The 25,758-nt window shown below is 46.8% G+C and overlaps 1 protein-coding gene across 1 annotated transcript in view; it reads left to right on the top strand.

The window, feature by feature from the left end:
• PHB1 (prohibitin 1) overlaps nucleotides 1-25,758 on the top strand; it is a 31,385-nt gene that overhangs the window by 3,982 nt on the left and 1,645 nt on the right. Inside the window, exons 3-5 of the mRNA XM_069751421.1 lie at nucleotides 4,994-5,155; nucleotides 5,261-5,403; nucleotides 8,402-8,518. Of these exons, the coding sequence (XP_069607522.1) occupies nucleotides 4,994-5,155; nucleotides 5,261-5,403; nucleotides 8,402-8,518 (422 nt within the window). The remainder of the gene's footprint in view (nucleotides 1-4,993; nucleotides 5,156-5,260; nucleotides 5,404-8,401; nucleotides 8,519-25,758) is intronic.

Genomic DNA, 25,758 nt, shown 5'->3' with positions numbered 1-25,758 from the left:
TGCTTAGTGTCTGTAGGAGGCACTTGGGTCTGTTTTCAGACCCCAACATTTTTTATTTTCTGTAAATTTTTATTTTTTAATTAACGGAATGAAGGGGGTGACTGATTCCTTTCTAGGGTCTGCTCTCCCCCGAACCATCAACCGGCGAGTATACCTCCCCGTACCTTTCCTGCGATGACTGGGTTACACCTAATCTACGCTAGGGCGACGGTTCCTATACAGTCCCGATCTCCTCCCTGTAAGATGGCGAGCACATAGAGTATACCTCTTATGTGCATCTCCCGGGCTTCTCCGCAATTAAACCCTCACCTGTTGGCGTCATGTAGTCCCCACAGTAGCCGTAAGTCCCCTGCGGCTGGCGCATCCGTGAGTCCCCTACGGCAGGCACATACGAAGATGGACAGAGGATCTCCATCCCCTGGCAAAGGGAGGATCGATTGAGCTCATTCCCTCACAATGGAGGCTGCATCTTCTCGGTGGCGGGGAGTAGTTTCCTTCCTCACGCTGCCTGCGTGGGAAGGTGCGGTCTTTGTCCCTGGGGAGAGGTGCCGCTGGCTGGACACCAGCGGCAATCATTCGGCGCTACGTCGTGGCCCACCGACGCGCTCCATCGGCAGGCTCCATAAATTTAGTCCCCGGCTTTTTCAGCCGGAGTTGAAATCCCCGCCAACCGCCGGAGCCCCGCCCAGCTCACTTCAGGGGCGACGGTTCCTTCACGGTCCCGATCTCCCCACACCAGCAGCAGGCGACCACATGGAGTGTCGCCTCCATGTATCCTCTCTTGGAGCCAGGCCTAATGCCGGACAACTGGCCCTGTCCACCCGGGGACTGAACTCTGTGGATGTATAGAGGCCCCTCTCCATGGCATCCGAGCAGCCCCCACTGTCCCACCACTGTGAAAGCGGATGGCACAAGGAGGCGGACGGTTCCTCTCACGGAGTGTCGCCTCCATGTATCCTCTTCTGCATCCAGGCCTAACGCCAGACAACCTGTCCTGTCCACCCGGAGACCTGAACTCTGTGGATGTACAGAGGCACCCTTTTCGGACATCTGAGCACCCCCTCTGCATTACCACTATTTAAAAGGAAGCAAGAAGGTGGATGATCCCTCTCCACTTCCCTGTTAAGAGGATGGTGGATCGAGGGTTCCTAATTTTTAACTCTGCACCGTCAAAAGAGAGCGGCGATGGCAAGAAACTATGACCTGCTGGATGCAGCCGCTCATTCTGCTACTTGGCAGATTAACAGGGTAGAATCTCCTGTGGTATACCTACCAGTATCCCTGCCCGATGTGTCTTCAACTGAAAATGCCACGGTCTGTCAGATGGCAAATCTGGTTTGTTCCGTTTTGCGGCTGCGGGTCCAGCGCTCTACCCTCCCTAGCCGCTGCATGGATTGCTAGAGCAATGGTCTCCTGGCTGGAGACCTTATCTACTTTGATTCACACAAGTAACCTTTTCCTGAAGACAGTATGACTGACTGGTCAATCAAATCTTTTGAGCGGGAGACTAACAAAGGATCATACGTTCCTACAACCCCGGCCAGCAGTGGAAGGGTTGTCCAGGACAGTCTAGATCTAGGGGATCTTGGTTCCAAAAAGGGGAACGAAAAGTAAGACCGATCCTGGACCTCAAACTTCTAACAACCTTTCACAAGGTTCTCCTTCGAATGGAGTTCCTCCGCTCAGCCATTACTTCAACAGAAAAAGGTGGAGTTTCTGGCATCCATTGACATTCGGGATGCTTACCCTCTTCAAAGATTCCTTTGCTTTTCCATTGGTGAGCAGCACTTTCAAGTCACGACCTTGTCTTCGGCCTTGCTACCGCACCCAGAGTGTTCGCAAGGCTCATGGTGGCTGTCATGTTCCTCTTGCACCCTAGAGGCATGGTCATCCTGCCCTGTTTGGCTGACTGTCTAGCCGCCCTTCCAGGACTACGCTAAGTAGTCTATATCACTTGCGATACCCTCTCACCTGGGCTGGCAGCTAGACTTAGACAAGTTCTCCTAATTTCCAGCCCAGCACATATCCTTTTTGAGGATGATCCGATACACTTCCAGAAGGATGGTAATTCTCCCTCGAGACAAGGTCATGGCCCTTCAACAGGGAGCTTGCGCACTTGATCAACTCATCCCCCTCATTTCATTCGATTTGCTGGGAGGGTTCTGAGGAAAAAATGGTGACGACAATGGAAGCAGTTTCCTTCGCTCCGCTCGTTTTCAGCAAGTCAAACAGACTTTAAAGGGACACTGTCACCTGAATTTGGAGGGAACAATCTTCAGCCATGGAGGCGGGGTTTTGGGGTGTTTGATTCACCCTTTCCTTACCCGCTGGCTGCATGCTGGCTGCAATATTGGATTGAAGTTCATTCTCTGTCCTCCATAGTACACACCTGCGCAAGGCAAGATTGCACCTTGTGCAGGCATGTACTACGGAGGACAGAGAATGAACTTCAATCCAATATTGCAGCCAGCATGCAGCCAGCGGGTAAGGAAAGGGTGAATCAAACACCCAAAAACCCCACCTCCATGGCTGAAGATTGTTCCCTCCAAATTCAGGTGACAGTGTCCCTTTAAGACGATAGTCTCTGAGCTCCTTCATCCAGGGCCTTTCTGCCGGTTCAATGGTTACTAGTAACTACCAATGCCAGTCCTCTTCTCCCGATCATTGCTCTGGAGATCCGAACGCTAGTCCTACAGTAGGTCCACTGCCTTCTGGCGGGTCAACCCATCTGAATTCAATTGGACAATGCCACGGCTGTGCCATACGTCGATCATCTAGCACAGGGGTCCCCAACTCCAGTCCTCAAGGCCCACCAACATGTCATGATTTCAGGATTTCCTTAGTCTTGCCCAAGTAATAATTGCATCACCTGTGCAATGCAAAGGAAATCCTGAAAACATGACCTGTTGGTGGGCCTTGAGGACTGGAGTTGGGGACCCCTGATCTAGCAGGTACCCACGTTCAGGCGCCATGGCCGAGGTACCTCACATTCTCTGATGGCCCGAGATCTATCATTCAGTGATCTCGGCAGTACATATCCCAGGATTATAACTCAGAGCGACGAACATATTCAGCCGTCAGGGTTTCGCCTCAAGTGAGTGGGAACTTCACCTGGAAGTCTTCAATCAGACCTGCCTTCACTGGAGCTCTCCAGTTGTAGTTCGGATGGCGTCCAGACTGATCGCCTATGTACTCGAGTTCGTGGTTCGGCCTCGAGATCCAAGAGCCATCGCACTGCATGCTCTGGTTCTTCTGTGGTACCAGTTTCCATAACTCCCCTTCCACTACTTCCGAAAGCTTTTCGGAAGCAGAAAGGGCCCCAGAGATCCTCGGAAATCTGCACTGACCATGTCAGTTTTTTTGCTTGTGGATCTGGTAGCTTTTCGCCTTTCTGCAACAAAACTGCAAGTAGGAACTTTCTCACAGGGAGTTTCACACATAGTTCTTCCCTATTGCATACTGTTAGATCATTGGGACCTTAATGGTCTTGGGAGTCTTACAGTAGACTCCTTTTTTGATCCGGTCAGACCTTACTATCAGGGAAGGTCTCCCCTTTTTTCTCTGCGATATCCTCATCCTGACAAGTCTTCAGTGCTAACTGCTCGGTCCTTTCAGACTTTTTTCCCTTATTTCCTTCAAGGCAAGGTTGTCCTCAGGCCATCCCCGTCCCTTGTTACCAAGGTGGTATTGTATTACCACTGTTATGAGGGCATAGTTCTTCCCTCATCTCTTTCGGCACCAGTCCACAAAATGGAATGAGTTCCCCATATTCCAGATGAAGTGAGTGCTCTGAGTAGGTACGTCTCGAGGACAGCGTCCTTTCGAAGGTTACACACTGTATCTTGGGCTTCCTGACGGTAAGAGGAAGGCTTCCTGACGTTTACAGGAAGGGTTTAGCCATTTCATCGGCCATGTTAGCCTGGTGGATTCCTTTCACCATCCAGGAGTCCTTCCGTGTTAGGCTGACATCTATCTCCCTGTCTATCATGGGTTCTAGGCACCAGGCGTCGACAAGACACGCCTGGAAGCTTGCGGATTCGTCCAGTCCGCATGCATTCTTGAAGCACTATAATTCCCACACTTCCACAGATGGGAGTCTGGGCAGGCGGGCTCTGCAGGCCGCGGTGGCGCACTTATAAGTAGTGGTTACACAGGGCCTGATCTGATGTTGTCCCCACCCAGGGACTGCTTTGGGACATCCCACGGTCTGTGTCCCCCAATGAGGTGAAGGAGAAATGGGGATTTTGGTGTACTCACCATAAAAACCTTTTCTCCGAGCCATTCATTGGGGGACACAGCTCCCACCCTGGTATTGGCTTATGCTTGTTTTATAATCTGATATGCTATAAAATTATATATATGTATATATACTGTAAGCTCATATGTTATTGATCTCCTACTGCTTTTACACCGAACTGGTTAGCTGAGAGCCAGCAGGAGGGTGTATACTGCAGGGGAGGAGAGAACTTTCTTTGTATCACTTAGTGTCAGCCTCCTAGTGGCAGCAGCATACACCCACGGTCTGTGTCCCCAATGAATGGCTCGGAGAAAAGGATTTTACGGGGAGTACACAAAAATCCCTATTTGAGCATGTAGACATTCCCTCCATTCATTCTCCAACTGACCAATATATGTCTTCTTATCTTGGCAAGCTATGGGTGATGAACGCCAACCTATGCTGTCTGAAACAGGAATTTATTAAGCAGATATGTCATGTGTATTTCAATTGCTTTTCATGACCTATCTGTTTAATGGCTGCCCTATGTATCCTTGGGTGACTGGTGCGTTAAACTGATGCCTAATAATGGTATCAGTCATCCATAGACTATTATGGCATCTGTCTCCTGGATTCATTGGGCAGAGTTTGTTTTCATACCTCAAGTAATGTCTATGTTTACCTCTTCTTATACTTTTGTTCTATGTACTGTTGTACATATTCGTCTCCACACCTTTCTCATTCCTATGTTGTTTTTGTTTTGGATTCATCCTCTAGTGGACGCAGGTCACCACGCTGTCATTTTTGACAGATTTCGAGGTGTTCAGGATCTGGTGGTGGATGAAGGTACACACTTCCTTATTCCCTGGGTCCAGAAACCAATAATATTCGACTGCCGTTCACGTCCCCGTAATGTCCCTGTAATAACAGGAAGCAAAGGTGAGCATAAAACCTCAGCACCATGTCACAAAACTGTAATCTGGATCTGTATATATAATATGTATGTAGAGGTGGTATTTATTAACCACATCCATCCCTCCACAGATCTGCAGAACGTGAACATCACCCTCCGTATTCTCTTCCGGCCCATTGCCAATCAGCTGCCCCGAATTTACACCAGCATTGGAGAGGACTATGATGAGAGAGTCTTACCATCCATTACTACTGAGATCTTGAAGTCTGTGGTGGTGAGTGTGAACATAAATGTAAACTGACTGCAGGGAAAAGTATCATTGCATTTTAGCTAAATACATGTACTGTAAGCCACACACGCACTGCACTAATGATATAGCTCACTGACCTATTTCTGTCTGTCTCTGTTTATAAGATTGTTTTATTAGTTAGAATACTAGCTTGAAATGACAGCATTAGGCTACTTTCACACTAGCGTCGGAATCTCCCCGTCGCAATGCGTCGGGGAGAGATTCCGACGCTAGCGTTTAACGCATTGCACAATGGAGGCAGCGGATGCATTTCTCCGGCGCATCCGCCGCCCCATTGTAAGGTGCGGGGAGGTGGGGGCGGAGTTCTGGCCGCGCATGCGCGGTCGGAAAAAGCGGTCCGTCAGGAGCAAAAAAACGTTACATGTAGCGTTTTTTTGTGCCGACGGTCCGCCAAAGCACGACGCATCCGTCGCACGACGGATGCGTCGTGTGGCAATCCGTCGCAATGCGTCGTCAATACAAGTCTATGGGGAAAAAGCGCATCCTGCAAGCACTTTTGCAGGATGCGTTTTTTCTGCAAAAACGACGCATTGTGACGGATTGCAGAAAACGCTAGTGTGAAAGTAGCCTTACTGTATGTAAAAGCTCATGTTAAGAACACATTGCATACACATGTCATACAGATGCTAGGTGAGAGGAAAAATGCGTGACACTCTCCTACTTCTCTGGATGAGAATCTCAGCTACTTTGAGCGTACCGAAAGGTAGCACCTCCTGCATAATGACCTTTGTCCAGGTCAGATCATGCCCTGCACAAGCCAATGAGTCCGAGCCTAATGTTATGTCTAGTGGCCAGTGAGAGAACTTATATTTTTTTATATAATGACATGGAAAACGGTGAGGTGGGGGGGGGTTACATGGAAAAAAAAAATACAAATCACATAAAGCTGACTTAAGCAATGATATTTTCTTGACGTGTTTGTAACGGGGTCTACTGTGCTGTAGTACCTCTTTCAGCACCCCCCGTGTTTCAGGAGGTCCACTCTGCTTTTGCTGGATTCTGAATGATGGACGCTGGCTAGAATTTCTTGATTACATGGGAGCATATAAAAGCTGACTACTCCAGGTATTTTCAGTCTAAAAGAACCCACTTTATTTACAACACACAGAATATATAACACAGATACACAGGGCAGGCCAATAGAAAAAGCAGGCCAGACATACATTACAATAGCCGCAGGGGGCCGGAGCCTGCTGGTATTTACTGTGGGAATTACAAAGGTGGGGGAGGTCAGAAGGAGAATATCTTGTTCCCACTGCCCAGGGATGCAGCCTGTGGACTGATGCATTTCACATGGAACCTAATATATATATAGGGTTCTGTAACAGTGTTTTCCTAAACTACTTCAAGACCGGTCATAGGCTATAATAGAGCTGCTGCATGTCATTGCTGGCTGTCACACACCTGGACTTCCAGCAGAGAAGGCAGACATGATTTATTATCATGTCTACCTTCTCAGTCGCTGTATACTCAGTACTGTGCATACAGGTTAACGTGCTTCTTCGTCTGACCCCAGAGATTGTGAAATGCTGCTTCCAGTCTGAATTGCAGTTTCAAGACCTGCCCCCATCAAAGGGAGAAAAAAAGTCTATTAAGGCTATGTGCACACGTTGCGGTTTTTACCGCGGAACCGCGTCGATTTTGCCGCTGCGGGTCCGCAGCAGTTTCCATAGCGTTTACATTAACCTGCAAACCCTATGGAAACCGCGAACCGCTGTGCACATGCTGCGGGAAAAACCGCGCAGAAACGCAGCGGTTTATAACCCGCAGCACGTCACTTCTTTGTGCAGAATCGCAGCGATTCTGCACCCATAGAAATGCATTGATACGCTTACTTCCCGCATGGGGCTGTGCTCACCATGCGGGAAGTAAGCGGATAATGTGCGGGTTATACCCGGGGTGGAGGAGAGGAGACTCTCCTCCATGCCCCGGGAACCATATTTGAGTTAAAAAAAAAGAATTAAAATAAAAAATAATGTTCTACTCACCCTCGGAAGCGGGTTTGCCCTGCAGATTTATCAAATCCGCTGCGGGAAAACCCGCAGGGACCCGACGCAACGTGTGAACATGGCCTAAGTAGAAATGTTTACAGAAACGAGAACACAATTTAAGCTTAAGGCTGTGTGCACACGATGCAGATTTAGTGCAGTTCTGCACCGTTTTTTTCTGCGCAGAAACGCTGCGGAACTGCACTGTGATTTACAGTACAATGTAATTCAATGTGGAAAAAAAAAAAGCTGTGCACATGGTGCAGAAAAATCAGCGCAGAAACACTGCAGATTTAAAAGAAGTGCATGTCACTTCTTTTGTGCAGTTCTGCAGCGTTTCTGCACCCCTCCATTACTAGAAATCCGCATTGGTAAAATCTGCACTAAAACTGCATTAAAACTGCATAAAAAACGTAGCTGCGGATTCTGCCGGGAGATGAAGATTTTGTGCAGAAAATTCTGCACCTCTTTTCTTACATGTGCACATAACCTTATTTTTATGCTGGAAAACAAAAAAAAAACACAGCAGGGGGAGTTGTGCTCTGCATAAATAACCCAGTAGTTCTCCTCTAGTATATTGATCCTTAGGATGTTATCAATGCCAGATTGGTGGGAGTCCGGCGCTCCTTCCGATTTGCTCCACCATGGACTAGATATGTACAGCACTGCTCCTGTTCAGATGACGTGGGGATATGACAGGTGCTGTTCTGTACACGGCTTACATCGGATATTGATGACCTAGCCATAATACAAGTAGCCATAAAAGCAATAGAAAACCCCTTCTAAGAGGGCAGACATGAATCAGTTGCTTTGCCACAAGCTGTAATTGTTGCCATTTCAGTCAGCTTTTCTCCAGTTAATGTCTCCGAATCAACCAACACAGGACTTGCTGACTTTATACCTAGACTGTCCTGCCAAGCCGTTCTTTCATATAAACCTGTATTTATCATGACCTTTCACTTCTTGTCTGACAGGCCCGGTTTGATGCAGGAGAACTGATTACGCAGAGGGAGTTGGTTTCAAGGCAGGTCAGTGAAGATCTGACGGAGAGAGCGGCGACATTTGGTCTCATCTTGGATGACGTGTCACTGGTAAGTTCATGCAGGGGCTTCTAAATAATTCCCATGTCTTACGTCACTAATGGCTTAATGTAGTCAGAGACTCCTAAACTTAAAGGAATGCCTAGTTTTCTAAACTACTTATAAAATACAACCAGAAGCTGCTCTGCAAATAGCCATGATTAAAAAAAATCTCCTTCCTTTGTGTCTACAGCCCCTGTACTGAGCTACGTAGGGTTACAGCTGGAGACTGTCTGATATTAGTGGTGTTTGTTTGTTTTTATATAGCCCCTTCACAACTCAGAACGTATTCATACGTACAGGTTGATAAGTACCGTATTTTCTGGTGTATAAGACTGGGCGTATAAGACGACCCCCAACTTTTCCATATAAAATATGGAATTTGGGATATACCCGCCGTATAAGACGGGGTCATCTTATACGCCCAGTCATCTTATACGGAGTGTGCGGTGCGTATGGTTCCCAGGGTCTAGAGGAGAGGAGACTCTCCTTCAGGCCCTGGGATCCATATTCATGTAAAAAATAAAGAATAAAATATATGGATATACTCACCCTCCAACGGCCCCTGGCTCTCAGCGGTGCAAACGGCAGCCTCCGTTCCTAAGAATGCAGAGAGTGAAGGACTTTCGATGACGTCACGGGACCGCGACGTCATCGCAGGTCCTATGCTCAATGCATTCTTAGGAACGGAGGCTGCCGTTTGCACCGCTGAGAGCCAGGGGCCGTTGGAGGGTGAGTATATCCATATATTTTATTCTTTATTTTTTACATGAATATGGATCCCAGGGCCTGAAGGAGAGTCTCCTTTCCTTCAGACCCTTGGAACCATCCAGGATCGCTCCCTGCACACGCCGTACCCGGCATATAAGATGACCCCCAACTTGTGAGACGATCTTCAGGGGTTAAAAAGTCGTCTTTTATGCCGAAAAATACGGTACTTGCCGACCTTGGACGTATGGGTACATTAGCTGACACCCGGCACTCATTGCCAGGAGCTGTGCCCACACCTATCCCGGCAGTTTTACCTGCTAAATGCTGAAATCGATGTCGATCGTATCATTTAGAAGGCAGGCAGACCGAGAAGACTCCCTCTCCCCCCCGTTGGGAGTCATCGCGGGGGCCCGAGCGTTACTATGGTGACCCGATGTGGTCATGTTAACACCCAGGTCACCAGGCTCTAGCAAGTTTGTCAGCTCATGTGCAGTGCATGATCTAATGAACTTGTCTGCAACACTAACAGGTGCTCCCTCATGGCTATGATTTATAACTGGGATCATACTGCAAAAAAAGTTGAAAAATAAATGATCTGGGCAGTACACTGTACGTGAACTACAATAGCAGATTACCAATTTATACAATCAATATCACACTGCTGTTTGTTACTGGAAAACACCCATGGAGTCAAAATCATCACTACTCTTGTAGATAAATTCTTAAAGGGAATTTCTAAAATGGGGTCACTCGAGGGGGAATTCTGCTCTTCTAGCACTTAGGGGTTCTGTATATAGAGTCTGCAAACTATTCAAGGATAATAAACCAGAAAAGAAAAGCCACTATAATGTATGCACACCACCAAAAGTTATAAGTCAAACAAGCTTTATTGGTAACATATAAAAACAATTAAAACCATACACACAAAACTCCCTCCATATACGTGTGCCCACCACTGCTCAATACACAATACTTCCATATAGTAGTGGAAAACATGCATCCAATATGGCAGATAATCAAATAATATACACATAAATAATTACTGGCAACAGCCGCCCTGTCCTGATCAGCAAAAGATATATGTCAATAGCAAAACCCTGTCAGGCTGCAGCTTCCCCACAGCAAATAGTCCTCCTGGTATGTAATGAGTAGGGCACATGCAAATACGGCCAAATAATTACCCCAAATAGGAAGAAGGAGCATGGCTGTCACCCGTCCTGAGCAAAAGAGGGGAACATGCTGCGGCAGCTAGAAGGTGATCCAGACAGAAGTCTCACAAAATATAGAGCCAATATAGCAAGGACTGGGCAGCCAGCAAGTGAAGGGCAACGGAGGGAGAGCCCAACGCGTATCGCTGTTCAAGACAGCTTCGTCAGGGGAAGTGAGCTCTAAAAGCACCAACAGCGCTTGTATATACCCGATCTAATGAAGCAGATTGCAGTCTGGTGTGCAGGTAATCAGGAACGATAGTGTCAGAGGCTGTAGTAAGAAGATATTGCACTGGTGGATGAACAGCGCATACGCCGGCCTGCCAGACCGACGGATCGCACAGAGGAAAAAGTAAGAGGCTGGAGCAGGGGAAGACAAATAGATAGGAAATGCTAAAGCGCACGCGTGGCTCCCGGGAGCGGGCGATGTGACAGTCAAACATGCTCGACTGTCAGTGCCACAGAGAACCCACTGAAAAATGAAGAGATTTATCTGTGCACATATGCAGAAAGAGGGGACAAAGATAAGTCCTATTGCTATAAAGGCCCCTTCACATTAAGCGACGCTGCAGCGATACCGACAACGATCCGGATCGCTGCAGCGTCGCTGTTTGGTCGCTGGAGAGCTGTCACACAGACAGCTCTCCAGCGACCAACGATCCCGAAGTCCCCGGGTAACCAGGGTAAACATCGGGTTACTAAGCGCAGGGCCGTGCTTAGTAACCCGATGTTTACCCTGGTTACCAGCGTAAAAGTAAAAAAAAACAAACACTACATACTTACCTACCGCTGTCTGTCCCCGGCGCTCTGCTTCTCTGCACTCCTCCTGCACTGGCTGTGAGCACAGCGGCCGGAAAGCAGAGTGGTGACGTCACCGCTCTGCTTTCCGGCTGACCGACGCTCACAGCCAGTGCAGGAGGAGTGCAGAGAAGCTGAGCGCCGGGGACAGACAGCGGTAGGTAAGTATGTAGTGTTTGTTTTTTTTTACTTTTACGCTGGTAACCATGGTAAACATCGGGTTACTAAGCGCGGCCCTGCGCTTAGTTACCCGATGTTTACCCTGGTTACCAGTGAAGACATCGCTGGATCGGTGTCACACACACCGATCCAGCGATGTCCACGGGAGATCCAGCGACGAAAGAAAGTTCTGGACTTTGTTCAGCGACCAACGATCTCCCAGCAGGGGCCTGATCGTTGGTCGCTGTCACACATAACGATTTCCTTAACGATATTGTTGCTACGTCACAAAAAGCAACGATATCGTTAACGATATCGTTATGTGTGAAGGTACCTTAAGTCCTGTTGTCACAGTACCAAGGAGAACACACTAGAAAATGAGAAGATAACTTATTTGTACACACATGCAGAGAGAGGGGACAAAGGTAAGTCCTATGGTGACAAAAAAAAATAAAAGGCTGTCATATAAGCCCAAGAAAAAGCAGGAGGGCAGAAGAACGTCCCCCCCCCCCCCCCTAATCTGAAAGGGAAGTTGCATAATTAATAAGGCATAGGGATGTGTGTATGCCACACTAGATATTATAACAACATGAAAAATACATACACACATGGATGTCCATAATATATAATTAGTAGAAATACAAAATGGTGATATACATATTTATGCATTCGCCATAAGGAACGAGCAAATGAATGGCAATGCACAGCCAAGATGCTGAAAAATCAGCGAATTTCTTCCATTCAAAACAAAGTTCGTTCTCATATAATCATCTCCCGAGCAGGATCGAACCAAGTCTCACTCGCCAGAGACCAATTCTTCATGCTTGAACATAGCACGCAGCCCCATATTCTCCAAATCCACGCGGTATAGATGTAATTTTGACTAGACAAGGTCCCATTTCGTGTCCACACAATAAAGTCCAATTATCCCTGGAAGCCTGTAAATAAAAGATCTTCGTTAATCCCGTGGGGTGCCATGGAGTGAAGTAGGGTAGATCCATCGGGATTCTACCTGTAACAGCTTGGTACGTAAAGATCCACCCCTGCCTGAACTTTTCAAATGTTCAAGTCCAACCACCCTCGTATCCATATAGCTCCCAGTGTGATGGGTCAGATAATGAGCTGCCACTGTGGTTAAAGGGAAGGTGCCACCAGTGTTCTTGTATTTTGTTTTTTTTTGTGAAATTAAGCTTAAAATAGTAATTAAAATGTATTAATGCAGTGTTTGCACTGTTTGCAAACATTTCTATATGAAAAATATTATATATTTTTCTACAAATATACATATTTACCACTAGGGGGAGCATTTTCCGTTTTAGACCTCAAGCAGCTATAGTGAGATTTAGCAGCTCTGCCCCAGGAATATTAGACCACCCAAAAGGGAGGGAAATGGTGATGTCAGCAGTTACTGCCCCAATTTTGCTGCTAACAGTAAGAATGAAGAGCAGCATCACAGGGCAGCACCATTTTGTGTGTGACTGCCCTGTGACCTGCTATCACCAGCAGTTACTGCATCAGAGGCACAGCTTGTTTACAGAGGAGCAGAACACAGTGGGCTCAGCAGCATTTTTTGTGAATAACATTCTTGCCATCCCCCTTCCCCCACCGTAATCCTTGTCCTGTCAGCTGCCCTGCTCTCTCTCTCCAGGTGTCACCTCCCTCTCTGCAGGCTGTGAGTGCAGCTTACTGGAGATCACAGGGACTGTGTGGGAGGGGGAGACACAGCAGGAGAAGCACACAGGGCAGCATGTGAGGAGCAGAGGATGTGTGCCTGTTTGGAGTACAGAGGAGCAGTGAGTAGGGTTGAGCGAAACTGGTCGTTCATTTTCAAAAGTCGCCGACTTTTGGCAAAGTCGGGTTTCATGAAACCCGATCCGACCCCTGTGCGGGGTCGGCCATGCGGTACGCGACTTTCGCGCCAAAGTCGTGTTTCAATGACGCGAAAAGCGCCATTTCTCAGCCAATGAAGGTAAACGCAGAGTGTGGGCAGCGTGATGACATAGGTCCTGGTCCCCACCATCTTAGAGAAGGGCATTGCAGTGATTGGCTTGCTGTCCGCGGCGTCACAGGGGCTATAAAGGGGCGTTCCCGCCGACCGCCATGTTACTGCTGCTGATCTGAGCTTAGGGAGAGGTTGCTGCCGCTTCGTCAGAAGCAGGGATAGCGTTAGGCAGGGTCCATTAACCACCAAACCGCTTGTGCTGTAGCGATTTCCACTGCCCAACACCACCTTCGGTGTGCAGGGATAGTGGAAGCTACATTTTTTATTTTTTTTTCCTCAGCGCTGTAGCTCATTGGGCTGCCCTAGAAGGCTCCCTGATAGCTGCATTGCTGTGTGTACGCCGCTGTGCAAACCAACTGCTTTTTTCAAAGCACAAATCCTCTTGTTCCTTCCTTTCTGCACAGCTATCTTGTTTGTCCACACTTTTTATTTAATTTGTGCATCAGTCCACTCCTTATTGCTGCCTGCCATACCTGGCTGAGATTACTGCAGGGAGATAGTAATTGAAGGACAGTTCCTTTTTTTTTTTTTTGGTGGGAGATTAAGATTGGCATTTCTGCTAGAGTGCCATCCCTGTCTGTGTCATCTCACTCAGTGGGCCATAGAAAGCCTATTTATTTTTTTGCTTGATTTGGGTTCTAAAATCTACCTGAAAAAATCACTACATCAATCAGTGGGAGAAAAATATTGGCCTCAGGGCTTGTGTGCCACTCCTTACTCCTGTGTGTGCCATCTCTCACTCAGTGGGCCATAAAAAGCCTATTTATTTTTTTGCTTGATTTGGGTTCTAAATTCTACCTGAAAAAATCAATAAATCAATCAGTGAGAGATTAATATTGGCCTTTGGGCTTGTGTGCCACTCCTGACTCCTGTGTGCGTCCTCTCTCACTCAGTGGGCCATAGAAAGCCTATTTTTTTTTTTTATTTGTTTTCTAAATTCTCCCTGAAACAATCATTTCATTTTATTTGGTTTATAAATTCTTCCTTAAAAAATCATTTTTTTTTTATTATTATTTTTTTTCTAAAGTCTCCCTGTTAAAAAAAAAAAAAAAAAACCAGTGGGAGATTAATATTTACATTTGCGCTTCAGTGACAGTCCTGCGTGTGTGGCATCTCTCTCATTTGTTGCCACCAACAGAGTGTGTAACATTGTGCCTGATTTTTCGTTGTGGTCTCACCCACCTGTAAAGGGGTAGCTAAATCATACTGAAGTTATAGCTCACCGTGTAAGTTGTGTGACAGCAACAAATACCGTTAGTTTGGTAACGTTTTTAAAAAAATGAGGAAGTCTGGTGGAAGAGGTCGTGGCCGGGGGCGTTCATTGTCAGCTGGTAATGAGGGTAGTGGTAGTGGTGGAGCATCAGGTGTTCGTGGGAAAAAAAATATTGCACCTAAGTCTGGAGCTGTGGAGCCAGGCTCGTCGTCTGGCTACACAAGGCCTCGAACGCTCCCTTTTCTGGGAGTAGGAAAACCGCTTTTAAAGCCGGAGCAGCAAGAGCAAGTTTTGGCTTATCTTGCTGACTCAGCCTCTAGCTCTTTTGCCTCCTCTCGTGAAACTGGTAAAAGTAAAAGCAGCGCGTCGTTAGTGGATGTTCACGGTCAGGGTCAAGTCGCTTCCTTGTCCTCTTCAGCAAAAACAACAACAGAGAAGAATGCAGCAGGCGACACAACGGGTTACTCCATGGAGCTCTTTACACATACCGTCCCTGGCTTAGAAAGTGAAGCAGTTAACAGTCCATGCCCATTACAAGTTGAATCTGACATGGAGTGCACTGATGCACAGCCACAGCCAGACTACTATGCTGGTCCTTTGACTCAGACCACAACATTGCCCTCGCAGGGTGCTGATCAAGAATCAGACCCTGATGAGACTATGTTGCCCCATCACGAACGCTATACCACCGACCGACACGGTGACACAGACGAAGTTGCACACGAGCTACAAGAAGAGGTAATAGATGACCCAGTTCTTGACCCCGATTGGCAGCCATTGGGGGAACAGGGTGCAGGCGGCAGCAGTTCTGAAGCGGAGGAGGAGGGGCCGCAGCAGGCATCAACATCGCAACAGGTTCCATCTGCCGGGCCCGTATCTTGCCCAAAACGCGTGGCAAAGTCAAAACCTGTTGGAGGACAGCGTGGCCATCCGGTTAAAGCTCAGTCTGCAATGCCTGAAAAGGTATCCGATGCTAGAAAGAGTGCAGTCTGGCATTTTTTTAAACCACATCCAATTGATCAGCGCAAAGTCATCTGTCAAAAATGTTCAACTACCTTAAGCAGAGGGCAGAATCTGAAAAGTCTCAGTACAGGTTGCATGCATAGACATTTAACCACCGTGCATTTGCAAGCTTGGACTAACTACCAAACGTCCCTTAAGGTTGTAGCACCCTCGGCCAATGAAGCTAGTCATCAACGCAACATCCCTTCCGGCAGTGTAGGGCCACCATTTTCTGCACCACCTGCAGTATCTGTGCAGGTTTCTTTGCCAGGCCAAAGCAGTCAGGGTCAGGGAATCACCAGTTTCGTAGTAGGAAACACTGCATCTAGGGCACCGGCGGCAACAATACCATCTCCCACCGTCTCTCAGTCTGCCATGTCCACCGGCACCCCCGCTAGTTCCACGATCTCCAGCTCTCCAGTCCAGCTCACCCTACATGAGACTATGGTTAGAAAAAGGAAGTACTTAGCCTCGCATCCGCGTACACAGGGTTTGAACGCCCACATAGCTAGACTAATCTCGTTGGAGATGATGCCCTACCGGTTAGTTGAAAGCGAAGCTTTCAAAGCCCTGATGGACTACGCTGTACCACGCTTCGAGCTACCCAGTCGACACTTTTTTCCAGAAAAGCCATCCCAGCCCTCCACCAGCATGTTAAAGAGCGCATCGTCCATGCACTCAGGCAATGTGTGAGCACAAAGGTGCACCTGACAACAGATGCATGGACCAGTAGGCATGGCCAGGGACGTTACGTGTCCATCACGGCACACTGGGTAAATGTGGTGGATGCAGGGTCCACAGGGGACAGCAAGTTTGGGACAGTTCTGCCTAGCCCACGGTCTAGGAAACAGTTGGCTGTAGCCGTTCGCACCCCCTCCTCCTCCTCCTCGTCCTCCTGCAGAAGCGAGACCTCGTCCACAGACCGCAGTCGCACAACCACTCCATCCGCAGCTGCCACTGTTGCACACCAGGTCTCCCATTATGGGGCAGCTACTGGCAAACGTCAGCAGGCTGTATTGGCTATGAAGTGTTTGGGCGACAACAGACACACCGCTGAAGTTCTGTCCGAGTTCTTGCAGAAAGAAACGCAGTCGTGGCTGGGCACTGTAGATCTTGAGGCAGGCAAGGTAGTGAGTGATAACGGAAGGAATTTCATGGCTGCCATCTCCCTTTCCCAACTGAAACACATTCCTTGCCTGGCTCACACCTTAAACCTGGTGGTGCAGTGCTTCCTGAAAAGTTATCCGGGGTTATCCGACCTGCTCCTCAAAGTGCGTGGACTTTGCTCACACATCCGCCGTTCGCCCGTACACTCCAGCCGTATGCAGACCTATCAGCGTTCTTTGAACCTTCCCCAGCATCGCCTAATCATAGACGTTGCAACAAGGTGGAACTCAACACTGCACATGCTTCAGAGACTGTGTGAACAGAAGCGGGCTGTTATGTTTTTGTGGGAGGATACACATACACGGGCAGGCAGTAGGATGGCAGACATGGAGTTGTCAGGTGTGCAGTGGTCGAAGATTCAAGACATGTGTCAAGTCCTTCAGTGTTTTGAGGAATGCACACGGCTGGTTAGTGCAGACAACGCCATAATAAGCATGAGCATCCCCCTAATGCGTCTGCTGATGCAAAGTTTGACGCACATAAAGGATCAGGCGTCTGCAGCTGAGGAAGAGGAAAGCCTTGATGACAGTCAGCCATTGTCTGACCAGGGCAGTGTACAGGACGAGGTAGCGGGCGAACAGGAGGAGGAGGATGATGGGGATGATTATATTTTTAATGAGGAATCTTTTCCGGGGCCAGTGGAAATTGTTGGCGCAGCAAGGCCGGGTTCTGGTTTTTTGAGGGACACAAGTGACGTGGATTTGCCTGAAACTGCCCCTCAACCAAGCACAACCACAGATTTGAGAACTGGAACTTTGGGCCACATGGCGGATTATGCCTTACGTATCCTCAAAAGGGACACACGCATAACAAAAATGATGAACGATGACGATTACTGGTTGGCCTGCCTCCTTGATCCTCGCTATAAAGGCAAATTGCAAAATATAATGCCACATGAGAACTTGGAACTAATATTAGCAACCAAACAATCAACTCTTATTGACTGTTTGCTTCTGGCATTCCCTGCACACAGCGCCCGTGATCGTTCTAACACGAGCTGCAGGGGCCAGCAGACCAGAGGTGTTAGAGGGGCAGAAATCAGAAGTGGCGTTGGCCAGAGGGGTTTTCTGACCAGGTTGTGGAGTGATTTTGCTATGACCACAGACAGGACAGGTACTGCAGCATCAATTCAAAGTGACAGGAGACAACATTTGTCCAGTATGGTTACTAACTATTTTTCATCCCTTATCGACGTTCTCCCTCAACCGTCATTCCCATTTGATTACTGGGCATCAAAATTAGACACCTGGCCAGAATTGGCAGAATATGCATTGCAGGAGCTTGCTTGCCCGGCAGCTAGTGTCCTATCAGAAAGAGTATTCAGTGCTGCAGGTTCAATACTAACAGAAAAAAGGACTCGTCTGGCTACCCAAAATGTAGATGATCTAACCTTCATTAAAATGAACCACAACTGGATTTCGAAATCCCCCCCCCCCCCCCAGGTCAAACAGTGCTCTACCACTTGCAAAATTTTCTCTCACAGCTCCACCAATGTTTAGTCTATGCGCTGACATCCTTCAATGCCTGGCACTGTCAATACCATTGTATTGACATTTTTCTTATGTTAGGCCTTCGAAGCCTGTCTGCGGTCACTCCTTCCACTAGGCCTCCACTGACCTGTCTACTGCTGCCCGTGTTCCCCTGGAACCAATTTTAAATTGCATACAGCCAGCCCAATTTATTATGTTAGGGCTTCGAAGCCTGTCTGCGGTCCCTCCTTCCACTAGGCCTCCACTGACCTGTCTACTGCTGCCCGGGTTCCCCTGGAACCAATTTTAAATTGCCTACAGCCAGCCCAATTTATTATGTTAGGGCTTCGAAGCCTGTCTGCGGTCCCTCCTTCCACTAGGCCTCCACTGACCTGTCTACTGCTGCCCGTGTTCCCCTGGAACCAATTTTAAATTGCCTACAGCCCAATTTTTGTTATGTTAGGCCTTTGAAGCCTGTCTGCGGCCCGTTCTTTCCACTACTACTACACTGACCTGGCTACTGCCGCCCGTGTTCCCCTGGAACCAATTTTAAATTGCCTACAGCCAGCCCAATTTATTATGTTAGGGCTTCGAAGCCTGTCTGCGGTCCCTCCTTCCACTAGGCCTCCACTGACCTGTCTACTGCTGCCCGGGTTCCCCTGGAACCAATTTTAAATTGCCTACAGCCAGCCCAATTTATTATGTTAGGGCTTCGAAGCCTGTCTGCGGTCCCTCCTTCCACTAGGCCTCCACTGACCTGTCTACTGCTGCCCGGGTTCCCCTGGAACCAATTTTAAATTGCCTACAGCCAGCCCAATTTATTATGTTAGGGCTTCGAAGCCTGTCTGCGGTCCCTCCTTCCACTAGGCCTCCACTGACCTGTCTACTGCTGTCCGTGTTCCCCTGGAACCAATTGTAAATTGCCTACATCCCAATTTTTGTTATGTTAGGCCTTCGAAGCCTGTCTGTGGCCCGTTCTTTCCACTACTACTACACTGACCAGGCCACTGCTGCCCGTGTTCCCCTGGAACCAATTTTAAATTGCCTACAGCCAGCCCAATTTATTATGTTAGGCCTTCAAAGCCTGTCTGCGGTCTCTCCTTCCACTAGGCCTCCACTGACCTGTCTACTGCTGCCCGTGTACCCCTTGAACCAACATCAGAAAATATAAAAATAAGTATTTTGCTTATAAAAAAGAAAATACTGGAGAGATATCAAATGCAGACATTTTAACATTAAAAACAAACACCTACAACAATCTGGTACAGTACTAAAAATGGCCACCAGCTACAATAACTTTCTCCTGCAAGTAGTTAACTGAAAGTTTTTTTCAATTTAAAACACAGATATGGCATCCACCGAGTGTTGTCCTGTCGCGTCTTCTTTATATTATTGCCAAGAAGATGCAAAACAATGAAAAAAATAAAATCATTATTTACCAAAAAAATAGAGTAAGTCAAAACCACATTGCAAATAAACATTCATTACAAATAAAGAAGCAGGGCGCGTCCGAGGGTGAGTATATACCTAATAAGAATATAATCACCCTCGGACGCGCCCTGCTTCTTTCCGACAGCCTTCCTTCCTAAGAATCAGCCCTTCCGTGGTGTAGAGAGAGGGTGTGTTACACTCCAAGGTGTTCCCCAGGTTTCCTTGCCATTGCTTCGGTCTTCCGACTCTCGTTTAGTAGTTGTAGAAAACTACACTGCATTAGGCCTACAAAATGGGTATGGGGTGGAGAGAGATGGTGTGTTCCACTCCAAGGTGTTCTCCAGGTTGCCTTTCCTGAGCTTCTATCTTCAGGCTCTCATTAAATTGTGGTTAAATGGAACAACTGCATTTGGCGTACTAGTTGGTTTGGGGACTACTAACAGTGTCTGCCGCTCCTTGCTGTTCTCCTGGTTTCCTGTCCTGAAATTCCGTTTTCAGGCGCTCGTTAAGTAGTTGTTAATGTTAGACTGCATTTGGCCTACTAGTTGGGTTGGGGCCTACTATCGGTGTCTGCCTCTCATTCCAGTTGTCCTCCACTGCAATGCCCCCTGGTTATTCCTGTGTTACCAATTTTGAACTGCATTTAGCCAACTTTATTCTTTGGGCCTATATCTGTGTTTCCTCCTCATCCTGCCCATTGCCCAGCCAGTGATAGATGAGTCTGCTGGTACATTGACCCATAACGCAACACTCCCCGTGCACGCTACACAACAACATTGTGACCCTGCTGAAAGTCAGGTTGCTCTTCCCGCATACCATACCACCTTACACGGGGACAAAGAGGAAGGTGCAGATGAAAGTGCAGGTTCCTTCATCAGGTGGGGGGAGGAATACTAGTTGGCGACGTCACTGGCACAGGGCCTCTCATAGTACGCAAAAGTGTTGCTGCCGGTGGGAGGCGCCCCCGCCGTGCAAACACACCGCTGTACTTTGAGGGGCCCTGTGCCAGTGCCAATGCCAACGAGTGGGCCCCCCCTGCTTGCTCAGGTTCACAGCACTTGCAAAGTTGAAATACTTACCTCTCCCTGCTCCACTGCCGTGACGTGGTCCAGATTTCCTGGGCCCACTAATTACTTGAACCAGCCCTACCCACCACAACTTTAGCCAAATGACCCCCAATTTCAAATGCCTTCCAATTATTATAAGGTAAATTACGCTTGACAAGCTTCATTAAGAAGAATGGATGGTTTTGACATTAAAATGGGCACTCTAGGTGTTTTCCTGGCCCCCACTCACTGCCGACTATGCTGCCCCATTGACTTGCATTGGGTTTCGTGTTTCGGTCGATCCCGACTTTACGTCATAATCGGCCGATTTCACTCGACCCGACTTTTGAGATAGTCGGGTTTCGCGAAACCCGGCTCGACTCTAAAAAGGTCAAGGTCGCTCAACTCTAGCAGTGAGGGCTTCTTCTGTCCTGTGATAGAGAGCACAGGGCTATAATAAAATGGCAGCTAGTCACACCTACAGCAGTGAGTTGTGCAGCCCAGCTCACTGCTAATGCTGCTGCAATGTTAGATTGGGTCCGCGCCTGTCTATTATCTCCTATGTCCATGGGGTGCCGTAATCTGACACTGATAGGGCCCTGCTACTGCTGCAAAACCAAGATGTCAGCCCCCAGTGCATTCTTTAAACTCATATAACACATGATATCTGTTTCACATGCATTTCAAACTTGCTTATAGCAGCATGTTATGCTACGTTACAGTGATTTATTAATGACCTACAAACGCGGTACCTTCCCTTTAATGTTTTACCTTTCCGCTTGTCAGCAGCTGCTGTTGATCGTAGAGAAATGTCCCTGAATCCTTCGTCTTAACCCTTGTGAAGTTTGCCCTACGTATACACGAGGGCAGGGACAAATGATGGCATAAATAACATTAGAGGTTTTACAGTTGATATAAGATTTCAATTTATAAGTCCTCTGATCAAGTGGGTTAATGAAACTCACGAGTGGGATGCATATATGGACATACCGTACAATCTCCACATGGGAACGAACCTCTAAGTATGATACCACGATTGAGTCTAATGGTGGGCCTGGAGTAGTGGCTCCTCATGAGCATGTCCCTAAAATTTGGGGCCCTTCTAGCCGTCACCAAGGGTCGTGGGCTAATTACTTGCGCCGTTTGTGTATCCGTAGTTAATATTCTCCAATGGTTATTTAAGATGTTTCTTACCTGATCCCACTGAGTGTGGTATCCTGTAATAAAGCGTGCAAAATTGTCCGTTTTTTTCTTTTTGGGGACAAGTAGGACATCCTGTGACTTAGACTTGGCTCCCTGATATGCTCGAGATATGCACTTCCTGGGATAATTTCTCATTTTAAATCTTTCTGTGAGATCATGTGCTTCCTTTCGAAAGTCTTCGTCACTTGTACGGTTACGTCTTGTCCTAAGGAACTGGCCTCTTGGAATTCCATCTTTCGTGTGTCCAGGGTGAAAGCTGCGATACTCCAGCAAACTATTAACCGCTGTAGGTTTTCAATATAGGCAGGTGGACAGAATGCCGTCTTGACACTTGACCTCAAGGTCTAAAAAATAAACTGCAACAGAAGAAAACTGGTGGGTCAAAAAAATATTAAAGGGATTATGATTGAGCAAATCCAAAAACTCCATACATTCCTCTGGAGAACCTGACCAAATGAAGAAAATGTCGTCTATGACATAGTAACATAGTAAGGCCGAAAAAAGACATTTGTCCATCCAGTTCAGCCTATATTCCATCATAATAAATCTCCAGATCTACGTCCTTCTACAGAACCTAATAATTGTATGATACAATATTGTTCTGCTCCAGGAAGACATCCAGGCCTCTCTTGAACCCCTCGACTGAGTTCGCTATCACCACCTCCTCAGGCAAGCAATTCCAGATTCTCACTGCCCTAACAGTAAAGAATCCTCTTCTATGTTGGTGGAAAAACCTTCTCTCCTCCAGACGCAAAGAATGCCCCCTCGTGCCCGTCACCTTCCTTGGTATAAACAGATCCTCAGCGAGATATTTGTATTGTCCCCTTATATACTTATACATGGTTATTAGATCGCCCCTCAGTCGTCTTTTTTTCTAGACTAAATAATCCTAATTTCGCTAATCTATCTGGGTATTGTAGTTCTCCCATCCCCTTTATTAATGTTGTTGCCCTCCTTTGTACTCTCTCTAGTTCCATTATATCCTTCCTGAGCACCGGTGCCCAAAACTGGACACAGTACTCCATGTGCGGTCTAACTAGGGATTTGTACAGAGGCAGTATATGAATATGAATCGCGACCAATGGCGTACCTTGTTGTTGAACTGGCTTGAAACATAGACGACCGTGGATTCCCACCACCCTAAAAACAAATTTACGAAAGCCGGGGCACAGCGAGCCCCCACAGCTACGCCGGATATTTGAAGAAAGACCTGTCAAATAAGAAAAAATTGTCTCAAAACAAAATCCAATAAATCAATGATAAAGGAATCGTGCATTCTGTCCGAGTTCACTTGTTTGTCTAGAAAAAACAAAACTGCCTGTAAACCATCATCATGGTTAATATTTGAGTAAAGGCTTTCCACGTCACAGGTGACCATGATCTCACCTGGTGATGGAGTAGTACCCTTATACGTATTAATAAAATGTGACGAATCTCTAATATACGAAGGTAGTTTTAACACAAGTGGCTGGAGAAAAAAGTCAATGTACGTGCACGCCCTCTCACAAAGGCTGCCAATACTAGACACAATTGGCCGACCCGGAGGTTTAGTCAGGTTTTTGTGAACTTTGGGTAGTAAATAGAACGTAGACGTTATTGGTTCATCTACACAAATAAAATTCTGTTCACTAGCACTGATGACTCCCAGTTCAAAAGCTCTATCGATCAGGGTTCTCAGTTTACTGGCGAAAATCTCCGTAGGATTATAGGGAAGTTTCTGGTAAAACCGTTGGTTATCCAGCTGTCTATGGGCTTCTTCAAGGTACATGTCATGAGGCCATAAAACGACATTACCCCCCTTATCTGCTTCCCTAATTAGAAACTTGTTGTTACCTCGCAAGGCAGATAAAGCCTGCCGCTCCTGAAATGTTAGATTAAATGTAGGGCATGATCTTAGGGGTAACGCTTCAATGTCCTGTTTCACCATATCGAAAAAAATCTTTACAGCTGGTACAATAGAGAAAGATGGGGAGACAGTAGATCTATTTTTATGAGGGAATCTTGGCCTACCTGTGGTCGAATCAGCTCCCTGAAGAAGATCCATCAGATCTTGAAAGACCCTATGTTCTGTTTGTTCCAAGGAGGACATAACCTACGGCTGGATATGCAGGACCTGTAGGACAATTTTCCTACAGAATAAAAAAAGGTCCTTGATCAAGGTAAATTTATCAGTCTGTTGTACGGGTGAGAATGTTAATCCCCTGCTTAAAACAGAAATTTCTGTAGGTGTCAATTGATGGAGACAGATTAATGATCTGCAATGTGTCATGTTTAACAGCAGAAATACTCACCCATGTCTGTAGTACATGATGTGATTATTTGCGATGTTGTTTCCGTCTGTTCTGGTACGAGGGCCTGTTATTCAAGGATAATCTGCGCTCCAGGAGGCAAATAGCACTCCGTCTCCTGAGTATCGCCATGTGGCTTATGCTGCTTTCACACACCAGCTTTTTTTGCCATCAGGCATAATCCATCTATTTTTATTTTTTTTTTTTTTGAAGGATCCAGTGCAAATTGTGAATAACTGATGCGCCGGATGTTTTTTTTTTTTTTGCTGGATCCGTTTTGGTTTATTGGGCATAGAATTCCTACTTTCTGTTCCGGGGATGAGAGAGAGAGACTCTGAGAAAAAAATGGGGTATCGGGCACTCAGGAGAAATTGCCTAACAAATCGTATGGTGCAATTTCTCCCATTGCCCTTGTGAAAATAAAATAAGTTAAGGCTAAAAACATTTTTGTGGGAAAGTTTTTTTTTTTTTTTTTTTTTTTTTTTTTTTTTTTTTTTTTTTTCACAGCTTAACTTTATACACTTTTGTGAGGCATCTGGGTGTTAAGATGCTCAGCACACATCTAGATAAGTTCCTTGATGAGTCTAATTCCCAAAATGGGGTCATTTGTCGGGGTTTCCACTTTTTATGTGCATCAAGGACTCTCCACACACAAGATGGCGTCTACAATTGATTCCAGAAAATTTTGCATTCAAAAAGTCAAGTGATGCTCCTTCCCTTCCAAGCCCTGCCGTGCGCCCAAATAGTAGTTTTCCTCCACATATGGGGTATCGGTGTATTCGGGAGAAATAATTTATTTTTATTTTTTTTCCCCCATAAATAAGCGCAAGTCATACCGTGCAAATTTTACCACTAATCCTGAAGTACAATATGTCTCGAGAAAAAACAATCTCCTAATCTGTGAAATCCATTAGAGTTTCAGAGTTATCTCATAAAGTGACAGTGGTCAGAATTGGCCTGGTCATGAAAGTGAAAACGGGCAAGGGGGTGAAGGGGTTACATTTCGCCTCTCCATTGCAGAGATATTTGGCGCCTAATGAGTTAAGAAGTCAAGGTGAGTGTTATTCGTTTTCACTGGGTGGTGTACTTCTCCCTGTATGATGCTGACTTGTGATAAGCAAATGTGCTTAGATAAGGTGTTATCTAAGCATGCTCAAGTGCTAACAGTGTCTTTAGCATGCTTGAGTCCCTGCGGCTGCACTTCTCGCGGCTGTTAGACAGCTGCAACACATGCAGGGAATCCCTGCACTCGCTCAGTGCTCCCCTTTGTGGTGCCGTGATTACTTGCTACAGCAGGTTCAAGGTTCCCTAAATTAGCCTGGTCAGTGTCAGCAGAAAACCACTGACTTTAACAGGTGGAGCAGATGTCACAATACTTAGCACATTGTATCAATAGTGCAATCCATTCTGGTAAGCTTATATTGTGTAAAAGGAACCTCTGTTCTGCTGAGGGCTTTTGTTGGGAGTTTTACTTCCTTTTTTTTTTTAACTCGATTATATCTTATCATTCTTCTTGGGAAGTGTCCTGGCTCTATGTACAGTAAGTACCTTGGGT

This window comes from Ranitomeya imitator, chromosome 2 (genome assembly GCF_032444005.1).
Source record: "Ranitomeya imitator isolate aRanImi1 chromosome 2, aRanImi1.pri, whole genome shotgun sequence".
Taxonomy (NCBI): domain Eukaryota; kingdom Metazoa; phylum Chordata; class Amphibia; order Anura; family Dendrobatidae; genus Ranitomeya; species Ranitomeya imitator.
The sequence above is the reverse complement of the archived record's forward strand: the minus strand, read 5'-3'. Positions and strand labels throughout refer to the sequence as shown.